Below are 13,036 nucleotides of genomic sequence, written 5' to 3'. Positions count from 1 at the left end.
CTCTCTCTCTCTCTCTCTCTCTCGCTTGCTGTTTTTCAGCCAATCTGCGCGCGGTGACGCTGCGCAAAGGCAGGATCTAGTCTTGGCTTCATCATCATATTTAACACACCCACCCAGATTCCCACATGCTACAAGGGACTCATTCTTCTCCCCCCTCCCTCTCTCCTCAGCTGTACTCCTAGAGGACTTTGGACCCCCTGCTACCTGCGCAAAAGCCGTTCCAAAGCTTGCTGTTTTTTTCCTGTCTCGTCCTGGATTTCTGGATTGATTTCCGGGGACTTTCCCCTACAGCGCACTGAAATGTGACGAGCCGCACTTCTTCCTCTTCTTCTTCTTGTTTGTTTTTTTCTTTCTTTCTTTCTTTGATTTTTTTTTTGAGCCAGCTGGATCGAGGTTGCGCGCAGTCCCATCGGATTCTCCTGGATCCTCTTCCAGAGTGCGTGCGTGTTTTATTCTCCTCCCCCTCCGACTTCAGTAATATTCGGCTGCCGGGAAGAGGATGAGGCTTGCGCAAACCGCTCGCTGGTCTGAACCGACTCGACCTGTTCTACCTGGACTCCTGCGGGTGACTTTGCGCCTCTGAGATCTAAAAATAGTCGCCAATCGCGCAGGGCTCGGATGTTGTAAGGAAACAATATATATAGAAATAAATAAATAAAAAGAGGGAGAGAAAAAGACAGGCTGAACGCTGAATCCTTCACTCAAGACGGCCAGTGAAGATGGCTCCTACGTGTTTAACGTGTATTTCATCCGACTGGCGTCCAGTCTGATCAACATCATCAGCGATGTAGTTAGCCTGGTCATCTGCGTGCTCATCATTTGCAGCAAATACTCGCATCTGCTCAAACGCGAGACCATGAAGATGATCCTCCTGCGCCGATTCCGGGTTCTGATCCTCATGGTGTTCCTCATCGCGTGCTCCATGCACATCATGATCGACTTGTTACCCAAGCTGGAGAGGCACGGCGGTGTCGGAGGGGTCGGAGGAGGCGGCGGCGGCTGCTCCTGCTCCAACGCGCCCAGCGAGCAGCCTCAGAGCTGGGGAGGGAGGCAGCAGCAGCAGCCGCCGCAGCAGCAGCCACCGCAGCAGCAGCAGCAGCAGCTGGGCTGGCCCAGCAACAATAACAACAACAAGCACACCCTCCGGATCCTCCAGGACTTCAGCAACGAGCCCAACTCCAACGTGTCCTCCCGCTCCCCGGAGCGGAGCCCGGCGGGGGCGGGGAGCAGAGCGCACGGGCGGGCGGAGCGTCCCGGCGGCCAGAGGCACAGACAGGTGACCCGGGAGCGCGCGCCGGACGACGGCTCCCGGCTGTCGGCTCTGTTCGAGCATCCCTTGTATAAAAAGTCCCCTCCGCCTCTGACGGACGACGACACGCTGTTCAACGTCAACACGGACATCAGATTTGACCCCAAAGCAGCAGAGGAGGAGGCATGGTAAAAAGAAACAAACAAGAAGTCTTTTATTCCTTTTTTTCTCATTTAAATCACCCAAATATGAAGCCCTTTCAGTTTCTCTTACAATAATCTAATCCTTTATCTGGCATGTTCTGGCTACAGACCCACACTTGAATATCCTCTCTGCATGCTTATTTATTTCTCCCCCTTTTTTAAGTCTTTAATAAAAGTTATCCATAACACACAGAAACAAAACATCTCAAACATTACAGCACACAAGAGCGAGATAAAAAAGGTAGTAAATAAAGTAATTTCTTTTCATGAGACTAAAGTTTCTGAAGAAATGTTGCCATCAACTTTGCAGTAATCTAAATTAAGAAAGAATGCCTACAGATGGATGATCTGTAGAAGTATTTAAAAGAAGGGTTAAAGCTGCTGCCTGTGGCTCATTATAGTCACCATGGTAACCACACACCTGTGTCTCTCACTCCCTGACGGTGCTTTTTAAGAGCATCCAACACAAGCTAAAAAGTAAACCTCAAACAGGTGCTAGTCACACATGTGGGTTTCTGTGTGTCTGCGGTGCTTCATGTGGGAGATATGACACGTTAAAGACCCGTCACGTCAGGTTTTGAAGAAAACAGATTGAGCTAAAATTATAACTGAAGTCTGTGGAGGGTTGGGTGTGCGCTCTCTGCAATCTGGGGGGATTGGAGAGGAAACTGTAAGTCCCACAGCGGGGAGAGACACGCCATGTGAAAGAAGACAAAAACACCTACGATTTGATGTATGTTTTGTACATGTACTAAAATAGATGTGAGAGTAAGAAGAGCTTGTTTGCAAAATTTTGGAAAGTTTAGTCAGCTCAAAAGTTAGTGACATGATCAACTGTCAGTTGGATGTTTCGTGGAAAGAAAAGATCAAACTTAAACTGCGATTTTGTAAAAATCTTTCGAGATATCAAAATGCCAGTTCAGTTCTGTAAAGCCCGTCTTTCTGCGACCCATTCAAACTTTGAATGACGTTTCTATTGCGAAGTATGCTCAAGCTCCAGTGCTCCAGAGAGGGCTGGGTTTTGTCATTCTTTTTATAAAAAATATCCACTGTTGTGTATGAGGAAATTTCTCACAGGTTTATGTAAATTTCGGCCACGTTGTGCAATGTTCCTCTACCGAAAGTCACACTCTTCCCGGTGTGTAATTTACACACAGGGTGGGCTTTTGGTTTTTCAAAGCAACAGGGTGTGAAAATGGGCAAACATTGAGAACAAGAGCAATAAGGATGCTTCGATGCTGTTGCATTAACACCCTTGATTATTCATAGCGCACAAATATAAAGCGTCTCGAGCGTTACAGAACAGAAGAACAAAGACAAAAGTAAGAGTTAGTTAAAGCACCAGTGGTGGGTCTTCTTCAGTCTGATGTTTAACACGGTGCATGAGAGATGCTGTTTTCTGTTCAAAGATTTTCTCCTCCAGAGCTCAGTGAGACAGTTCTGACATTTGTTTCACTGTCAGTCACAGTCTGCTGAATAACCATCGTACGTCTTGTTTTCCACACTAGAGATTATGCGTTGAAACCGTTCCTCTTGTTTAACGTTTTCTTGTATTAAACTGTGCATGACTGAGTTGTAATCAAGTTAAAGACAATCCCGGAGCTTTTTAATTTGTCCCAAATATTGTGTTTTGTGACAAATCCCGTAAAGATGTAGTTGATCTTCTATCCCCCTCTTCTTCCTCCTCTCATCCAGGACTGGGGAGGGCACCGTGGATGAGTTCAGCCCGACAGGAGAGCTGATGGCCGAGTCCTACCCCAACTGGCTCCGCTTCCACATAGGGATTAATCGATACGAGCTGTACTCCAGACACAATCCGGTCATCGACGCCCTCCTGAAGGACCTGGTGACCCAGAAGATCACCAGCGTTGGTGAGTCCCCCCCTCCGCCCCCTTAAAATTCAACACTAATACCTTAATGGCAACCAGTGAGAGGGCTGCAGTGCACAGGTAGTGGAACGAAGAAATAAACTTTTACTTTTTTAAGGCTTTAAAACATAACAACTTAAGTGGTTTTCAAGGATCATTGTATAGTTTCTATATAGTCAGAGTTGGAAAACATGCAGTTGCAATATGATCATACTGAATATTGCAATGATGAAGTTAATCGCAATAAATCCCTTTCTTTCATCATAACGCTCACAGCACTCTTCATGAGTGTTAGCATCTCCACCACTCTGATCCGTATCAGCTGAGGGGATTTAGAGCTGGGAGAACTCACCAGATGTATCACTGGTCTGCAGAGCATGAATGCACAACATTTGGAATATAATATGGATTGCAGTTCATGCAGTTTTTTGTAATATTGATATAGCAATGACTACAGGTAGATTGATTAATCATCCGCCTGTTTTATTTGGCTGATAGCGACTTTTAAAAAAAAATGTCTATCGACCATGCCTGCGTATGTTTAACCAAGTAGGAAAATAAAGATGCATCAGCAGCTGATTGCAGCAGCCCATAGTTTGTTTCGGGTTTTTTTTTAAAGCATGAATGTTTTTCTGTATTCATTTTCAAAGTTCTCTATAATTTTTTTAAATGTTTATTGAAGTTAATTAGTTATGTTGCACTTTTTTTTACAATGGAAAATTACATGTTGGCCATTTTGCTCTTGATTTCTAAATGTTGGCATCGGTCATAAAATAATCTTATTTATCGGCTTCCAATGATACCTATTTATGGATAAATAGAAGAGCAAACATAAAGGCGTCAGTCATAATACAGTCTCAAATCCAAAAATGTTGGGACAGTGTGTATAATGTAACAAAAAAAAAAACCTGATTGCAATGGTTTGCAAATCTTATAAACCCATTTATTTCATGATGGAACATATCAAACATTTAAACTGAGAAATTGTACAGTTTTTGAAAAAATAAGGTCATTCTGAATTTTATGGCAGAAACACACCTCAAAGAAGTAGGGACAGGGCCGTGTTTCCCTCTGTGAAGCTTCCCTTCTTCTTTTAACATCAGTCTGGAATCATCTGAGGACAGCAGCTGCTGGAGGTTTTGGAGGGAGTGTTGTTCAACAGTCCTGGGTCTTCTTTTCAGTTTTCGTTTCCTGATGTGTCAAATCATTTCACTTGTATAGAGGTCTGGACTGCAGGCAGGTCAGTTCAGCACCTGGACACTTCTACTATGAAACCATGCTGCTGGAATGATGCAGTCTGAGGTTTATTGTTGTCTTGCTAAAATATTAAGGTCTTCCCTGACAAAATATCATCTGGATGGGAGCATATGTTGTTTTAAAACCTGTATATACTTGTCTGCTTTGATGGCGTTTTTCCAGATGTGCAAGCTGCTCATGACAGAGGCACTAATGGACCCCCATACCATCAGCGAGGCAGGCTTTTGAACTGAGTGCTGATAACAGGGCAAATGGTCCTTCTCCTCTTTAGCACAAAAACCTGGCGTCTGTGGTTTCCAAAAAGATTTTTTTAATTTCAATTAGTTTTTGTCTCAGTCCATTTTAAATGAGCTGTGGTTCAGAGAAGATGGAAGCATTTCTGGATGGTGTTCACATCTGGATCCTTCTTTGCCTGATAGAGCTTTAAGCAGCATCTGTGGATGTCAGGGTGAACTGTGTTTACAGACAATGATCTGTGGAAGTGTTCCTGAGTCCATGCACTGATGTCTAGAACAGAATCCGACCTGTTTTTAATGCAGAGCAGCCTGAGAGCCCGATGATCACAGTATTGACTTTCAGTCTTGTCCTTTGAGCTCAGAGGTTTCTCCAGATTCTTGAAATCTTTTGATGATATTAACTGTAGATGGTGGGATATTCAGTCTTTCCAATTTTCTGTTGAGGAACAATATTCTGAAATTGCTCCACTATTGTTAGGCACAGTTTTTCACAGGCTGATGAACCTCTGCCCATCTTTACTTCAAAGAGATTCAGCCTCTCTAAAATGCTCCTTTTATACACAGTCCTGCTTTCAGTAAACCCAGTTTGTTTCAAAATGCTCCTCCAGCTGTTTCTTATTTGTACTTTTACAGCCTCTTGTTGCCCCTGTCCCACCATTTTTGAGATGTGTTGCTGCCAAAAAAAATCAAATTAACTTTCTCGTTTGTTTTTCCAAAAGAATGGTACAATTTCTTAGTTTAAATGTTTGATATTTTTATTATGTCCCATTATGAGTGAAATATAGGTTTATGAGATTTGTATATCATTGCATTCTGATTTTATTTTTATTTCACACACCTTTTTTGAAGTTGGGTTTGGACTTGGTAAGTAAAAAAAACAAAAACGTCTCTTAAGTTCTATCTAGAAGCTTTTACACAGATTAGCCCAGATCTGCTAACCCAAACACGTGCAAGCTGACACGTTCAACACTGAGTTCAAATGTCCTTTAATATTGTTTCATGGGAACTGTTGGTGAAGCATACTGAGGAGGAGCTGATAACCAGCTGACAAGTAAACACACCCCTATGCACAAGCACATAAGTATGCAGGAAGATAGAAGCAAGCTGCAGGCTATCATACAGCTCAATCTCATCAGGCTGCACACTCCTGCCTTACAAGGCCAAACCAATAATAATAATGAAACACCACAGTCCTCCCTCGTGTGTTTCCACAGAGCATCGCAGAGCCCATGAGGACACATGCTCTCAATGCAAATCACGCGACCACATCACAATCTGAATCGTATCAAACCTGTGGCTTTTTATTTGATTGGTCAGCGCTGTAAATCTGGCTTTTTACTGAGAACAGTGAAGACCTTGTGGAGGATGTATCGAGCAGAGGTGATAATCCATGCGCACTCGGGGAAGTTATATAGAATCTACTGGAGCTCTTCTTCTTTCTTTCCTGGAGGGGATTGTCTTCCCTTTTGGCTGTGCTCTGTTCACACATTCCAAAAGAGCTTGTCGACTCAAGGTCGCCCATCTCAGTCTCGCTGTAATAAAAAAAAAAGAAAAGGGATTTCTGATTCCAGGTTTATCTGCCAACGACAAAAAATGCAACTGGCCCATAGCAGAGATTAAATGCTTATCTAGGACTAGGATTAACTGTTTATAAAACTCCTATCCAAGCTTGGTTACTTAGTAGAAGAATGTGTTTCTTTCTTTTAGTACTATCTAGCCAAGACGCTGTCTAATTTTCCTCAAAATTTCTCCCTTTTGCTTTCTGCCTGGGTGGATAGCCATTCTTAGCATCTCTTGCCAGCTAAATAACATGCTGGTTCAGTAATTACAGAGTCTTAACACAGGCCCTGGGCAGTATACCAATAAAAGCCAACAGCAGTTGTCTAATATCTGAACTTAAGGATAGGAATGCTTGGATCTATTATAGACTGCAACATCTTCTCGGCAACCTTTATGAATATGGCGTGCAGAAGCAGCAGATATGATAAGCGTTCAGGCAGCTGATTGGACCAATCTGGAGCTTTGACGGTCACAGTGCACAAGCAGAAACGGAGGTAAACACTGCTGCAAAACGTCTGGACAAATACAGAGTTTATTATCGTCATGGCTTCTGCATGCATGACTTCCCAGTGATTACAGTGAGAGTTGCCTTTCTTTAAAAGGTATCGAGCCTCCAAACAACAGCTTTGTAGCACGTGAGGCCGGGCAGACATTGATCTGTTCACTTTTTTTTCCGCCAAACAAACCCCCCCCCCTGCTCCCACCCCTCTGTAAACAGTTTGCTTGTCCTCATGATTCCCAAATGTAAAAATAAATTAAAATCATTGATTGAAAAGTCTGTTCTTTGGCAAAACGCCACCAAATACACAGCTACCAATCGATCGGCGTAGCAACAGCACGAGCGGCAGCGGAGGCTTTGCACTTTCTGTTTAAATTCAGCGTTAGATCCCGGCTGAACTCCTTGCACCAAACTCAGTCCCAGGAGCGACTTCAGACTGCATTATCATGCTGAAGGGGGGGGGGCGTGAATGAGGGGAAGATGAATGTAAAAACAACACACAGAGACAGACAGAGAGAGAGAGAGAGAGAGAGAGACTCCTGAGAATACAGGAAAGAGGGTAAACAGCAGAGGAACAGAGAGCGCCAGCCGAGCACTGGCTGTCCTTCACCGAAGCCACACTGTCGCTTCCTGTCAAACAAACACTGTGACATCAGATCTCAGACCTCTCAGAGCCGAAGCACACGTATGCAATGACATGCAAAGACACATCGCTGCACGTGTGCAAGCTCACATATGCAAGAGTGCACTTCACTGACGCTGCAGAGGAAACCGATGGTAGCTGTGTCACGAAATGTCTGTCGAGTTCAATCAAATCAGAGCTAAATAAACACAAATCCTGCTTTAACTTTATTCTGTTTTTATTTAATTTAAAGCAGATCACAGTTTTATCCTTTTTTTTTTGACCAGTGCACCATAAAAGAAATGTGGACTGTACAGTAAAATACCACCTGCTAATGTCAGTGTAAAAACTACAATGTCAATATGTCAGTCATTTCATGCTGAGCTATGACATAATCATGTGTGTTTTTATGTGTCAATAAATGAGGTCATCAGCAGCAAATATTAAAAAAAATTTTGATATTTTTATTGTGTGTGCCTTTTACACAAACCAAGATATTGCTGATAGTGACCCTAATTATTTGTTATTGGTCGGTAACAGTTTCAAAGCCTTTGATGATCATTTATTCTTTGAATAAATAGTGTTAATGTTGAATTTGCGACTCATTTATTCAAGTGATGTTACAAAAATAAGAAAAAAGCAGATAATAGGATTTTTTTTTATTATTCGTCAATTTGGGCAAATATAATGTGCAAATTTTTAAAAAGTGAAAACTTTGGTGCTCTTTGTAGTTTCTCGTGGGTTTAATTTACAAAAAATTACAAAAGGGTACACTATTTTACTGAGCAACTACTGTGACAGGTAAAACAGTGAGATGTTAGAGGTAAAAAGTGCTATCAGTTCAGGTGTTGTTTAATGTGTTGAGCTGCAAACAAGGGGGAAAAAGTAGTTTTAATGCAAGGCTACCTATTATATTTTATTCCTGTTTTAATCTTAATATTGCAGCCTAATGCTTACCTAAATAATGCACTTAATTCAAATGAAGTTTCTGATGTCATTAGAGTGTCCGTGTTGTGTTTTTGGTGAAACAATCAGTCCCGTAAAACTTAATCCAGAAGGCCAGTTTGTCTAAAGTAGTATCTGCTGATCCTGCTGTTGTCTCTTAGTATAATCCTAATATATTTTTAGGATTTGTCTGCTTATATAGAGTTCATGTTGCTGTTTTCTTTATTCCAACAGCGATGAAGTCCGGAGGCACTCAGCTGAAGCTCATCATGACCTTCCAAAACTACGGCCAGGCTCTGTTCAAACCCATGAAGTAAGTTGTTCTGCTTTTTGACACAGAATTCAGCACGGAACCCATTCTCTATAAGAAGAAGCGATGGCCGAGTGCCGTTTTGGCGTAAAACTCCAACCGTGCCGCTTGTTTTGCATCTCGCATCCTACTGAGTCTCCCCGTGTCACGTCCTCGTTCGCCTTTTTGGCGATATCAAATTGCTTTCATTTCAGCACAGCCTTGGTCGCCGATTGAAGGCTGCGACAGAGCCGAATGTTGAATGGGCATTTCACCTCGTGGGGCTTTCAGGTGACACCTCGCATTCTTTACCGGACGCGCTGGAGGTCCTTTGCCGTCAGGCGTCTCCTGTTGTGTCAACTCTAAGCTGATTTACCTGAGTGGTTTTTCTGTTTTGATAATCTCACACCATCTTGTCAGCTATGGGATTTTGTTGCACATATTTAGCTTTTATGAATTTATTTTAATGATGACTGTGTGATCCTTAAAGTCAGGCTAAAAGCGTGGGAATGAGAGCGTTGGTTTGAGATCCTCTTTGGTCTTTGGGTTAGAGTTTGATAATGAGGGATATATTAAAAATACAGATATCTACAGTGCCCAGAGGATAAACTCTAATGGTTTAAATAATCCACTGACTTATATAGTGCCAACAGCATGTCGGAATGTGCATATAGTCACTGATATATCTCAACATATACTCTGTAAATTGGAACATTTACAGAGAGGAATCCTGACGATTTGGACGATTACACAATTGTTCCTCCTTTAGCTCGGTGAGTGTTAAATATCAGATCAAGCGCTACGTTTTTGGCTCAGACTTTCATGTCCCTCTAAAGATGGCTTGCAAACACTTTTTTATATTCTGCCCTCAGCAGATCTAAATTTTAATTTTGGGCTTGTTCTTAACCCATAAATGGAGAACTATTTTTCCCGTCGTGAATATCTTGATCTGCACCTTAATAAATGAGCATCCAGATGCTTAAGATCAACAGATGGCTGGGTTGTCTGTTTGAGTGCTGAATAAGGTACAGACACACAACAAACAAAACCTCACCCACTAGTTTGTGGAACAGCAGATGAAGCCTTTAGTAGACAAATTGCCTGCTGACAGCTTGACCTTTTTTGGACGTTTGATTGATCATATCTGAATGAGAGCAAAGAAAGCCAAGTTTCCAGCTAAGACTTGCAGGTGAACTGATTTAAAAGTTCTGTATTTCAAACCTGTTGACATTAACAAGGGTGTCCATTGGCATCCAATGAAACATGTGAAAATGTCCAAGAACGCAATCAAAAAAACACCTTTAGATTTTGTTTCACTTGGCTTAAAATTACACAATTATACATTTGGCTTGGAAACTATTACAGAAATAAAGCCCTTGCCCTGCATATGTTGTCATTCTCTTTTCCTTAGGTAACACATATAATGGTTTTTGAAATAACTGCTAGGAGGGTTTAATGGAAAAGCCTACATTCCTTGCCTCATCACCACCTAATCCTATTTCAGTTCTGAATCAATGAACTACATACAGTACAACATATCATTAATGTCAGAGAGGTGAAGAGCACCAGAAGCGATGGTTTCCTTTGCCTTTTATCCTGAGATTACTCCTTCAAAACTTGTAATATACCTTGGATTAGGAACAAAAGTCTGCCCCATTCGCACATAAAATAAGATATTAAGTATATTCAATCACAACAGACTCATTCCAGTAAGGGAGGAGCAAGTGAAGAGAAAATATTTCCAAATCTGATAATAATTTGTGACGGTTCTTTAACTCAGATAGAAGTTTAACTTCATATATTTGTCTGCCAAAGTAGAACCAATTCTGTTCAGGTCTTGAAATGAGATAGGGAAGGCTGTCCTCTTAATTTTCCAAAAGAAAAAGGGGAAAAACACTGAAAAATATCTTTACGCCTTGAATCAGTTTTTGAAAAAGGACTGATTTTTGTTTCAGTAAGGCAACAAAACCACTGTTATCTGGTGCACAAGTTAACACGCCGTCAAAATTCTGCGTAGCTAAAGCTTCTGACAACTTTAATTTTTATTAAAATCTCCCCTAATGAGATTAATCTGTTACTCGGCATCGTTTAAAGAAGTGTGAACGCTGTCATCTAAACTTCGGGGCATTAGCAAGCAGACAGGGAAGCACGTCTTCTTGGAGCCTTTGTCTGCATTCAAATGAACTCTGGTGCAATCCAGTCGTAATATGAATGCAGCGCAGACATATAAACATACAATACTTGATTACATTCTTCCAAACATAGAAGCTGTTGCTTTGGTACAAGAACAGGAACAACAGTTTTCTGACACTATTTTGACTCTTGCATTACAAAAGTTGTATATCTTCTTTGTTAAAACAACATAAAAGTACATAAAAACCACTAATAAAAAGATGCATACAAATTACTTCAAAAATGTAAGACATAAGACTTTTAAGATATACTCAAGGCTCTGGAAAGTAGGGGTGTGTGTGTGTGTATATATATATATATTACTGGCAGGTGAAAACAAAGCAATTAGTCTTTTGGTAATGTGTCACAGAAACATCAGACCTTACATGCTGTTGCCTGACAACAAGATACCTTTGGTATCTTTCTTGTAAAGGATGGAATTTAACTTTTATTTGTAAAAATGAATTTTTTAAAGCAGTGACCTACAGACTGTAGAAGGTCCTACATTGTGAGTGTTGTAACATTTGTGTGGCTAATTAGAGAAGCAGTTTCATTGTACAGATGTTGAGTTTAGTCCTCATTCTGACAGGTCTTATTTTGTGTTTCGGGTGAAATGCAGACATCTAAATCTAGTTTTAAACGTCTACCGAACTTCTTCTTTCAGACTAAACTTAGCTTGATTTTAGCTTAGAAGTCTGTGGTCTGTTCAGATGTTGTTCAGACGTCTCAAAGACACCCTTGACTTTAACGAGTGAGTAAACCTCAGCCTGCAGCACTACTCTGTCAACAAACCGGAGAGCTTGGGAAAGTGCAAGTTGAGCACTAAGTTTCAGCTTTAGCTCGATAACGTGGCTAAGTAGGTCTGTGATTCTAACTCGCTGATCATTTTTGCACCAAAAACCTGCAAAACCGAAGAAAATAGTAACTAATTTTGGCAGTCCACCATATCCAGACTTGTTAATGCTCGTTTAGTTTGGAAATGATTAAGAAATGATCATTAGCCTGTTGGCTAATTTGTCAAAGTAAAACAGCCTGATCCTGCAAATTATTTTATTAATTCACATTTCTTTTTTTCCCATGCTGTCATATTTAGATTATAACACATCCCTAGAGAGGTGCTCTTTATCCCATAATCCCACATTGATTGGTGGATTTAAATGTCGCATTTCTGTTGTTATGGTGATTGTAAATTAATTGCGGGTTAATGGTCCTTTATGCCGGCTGTTGTCTAGCCCCTGCATGTCAGCGCGGAGAGTGGGGTTAAGCTTGCGGATGATAGGTAGGAGGGAGGGCGGAGAAGCTATTCGGAGACTTTGTAATTACGGCTTCAATCCCACCGCACTAAGTCAGGCCAGACGCAACAAGCCTGAAATCATCCTGACAGGCTGGGAGGAGCAGAGATGAGAAAGAGGTGAGAGGAGGAAAGAGATGAGGGAGAGGAGAGAGGCATCGGGGGGTGGGGGTGGGGGGGGGAGTCGGGAGAGGTTGGGAAAGACAGGGGGGTGAGGAGGAGGAGAGAGAGATTTGGGCAGAGAGTGTTGTACGTGCACACACAGAGGCAGAATCCACAGATTATCTCAGTGCACTGCCTCAGATGTTGCACCAAGGCGAATATGTGAAATGACATTTTCCAAGAAAAGCACGGGGCAGTGGTGTTGGATGTAAATCTGTTGTTTGACAGTTGTGCTTGTCAGAGCTTGTCTTTTTCTTTGATAATCCTAAAAAAAAACTTGCTGGAGCATTAGAATGTGCTTAACTTTAACAAAGTAGGGCAACCAATGTATGTTCTGGTTGCTCACGCTCGTTTAGACCAGTCTTTCCCACTACATGCATGTTGTTTTTTTTTTCATTTAATTTCTTTTTTTCTCATGCAGAGCACACACGTGCCAACTCTCACACACTTAACACCCGAAATCATCTTCTTGTTCCCAAATCTGCTGGTGTGTTTCCACGCGCTGCATCAAAGAGACAGAGGCTGGGAGATCAAAGACTTCTCCGCCTGTGCTACGCTCAGCTCCTCGCAGCTCGAATGCAAATGTGAGGCAGGCAATCAGGCCGCGCAGGCAGGCAGACAGACAGACAGGCAGGGAGACAGGCAGACAGACAGAGAGACTGGCAGGCAGACAGGCAGACAGG

The 13,036-nt window shown here is 41.9% G+C and overlaps 1 protein-coding gene across 1 annotated transcript in view; it reads left to right on the top strand.

The window, feature by feature from the left end:
• Positions 1 to 49: 49 nt before the first annotated feature.
• Positions 50 to 13,036, top strand: part of fam20cb (FAM20C golgi associated secretory pathway kinase b) — a 73,835-nt gene continuing 60,848 nt past the window's right edge. Inside the window, exons 1-3 of the mRNA XM_017418525.3 lie at positions 50 to 1,437; positions 3,148 to 3,323; positions 8,674 to 8,752. Coding sequence (XP_017274014.1) covers positions 857 to 1,437; positions 3,148 to 3,323; positions 8,674 to 8,752 — 836 coding nt within the window. The 5' untranslated portion in view covers positions 50 to 856. The remainder of the gene's footprint in view (positions 1,438 to 3,147; positions 3,324 to 8,673; positions 8,753 to 13,036) is intronic.

The sequence above is a fragment of the Kryptolebias marmoratus genome, linkage group LG17 (genome assembly GCF_001649575.2).
Source record: "Kryptolebias marmoratus isolate JLee-2015 linkage group LG17, ASM164957v2, whole genome shotgun sequence".
Classification (NCBI taxonomy): domain Eukaryota; kingdom Metazoa; phylum Chordata; class Actinopteri; order Cyprinodontiformes; family Rivulidae; genus Kryptolebias; species Kryptolebias marmoratus.
Note: the sequence above shows the minus strand (reverse complement) of the source record. Positions and strands in the feature narration are given on the sequence as shown.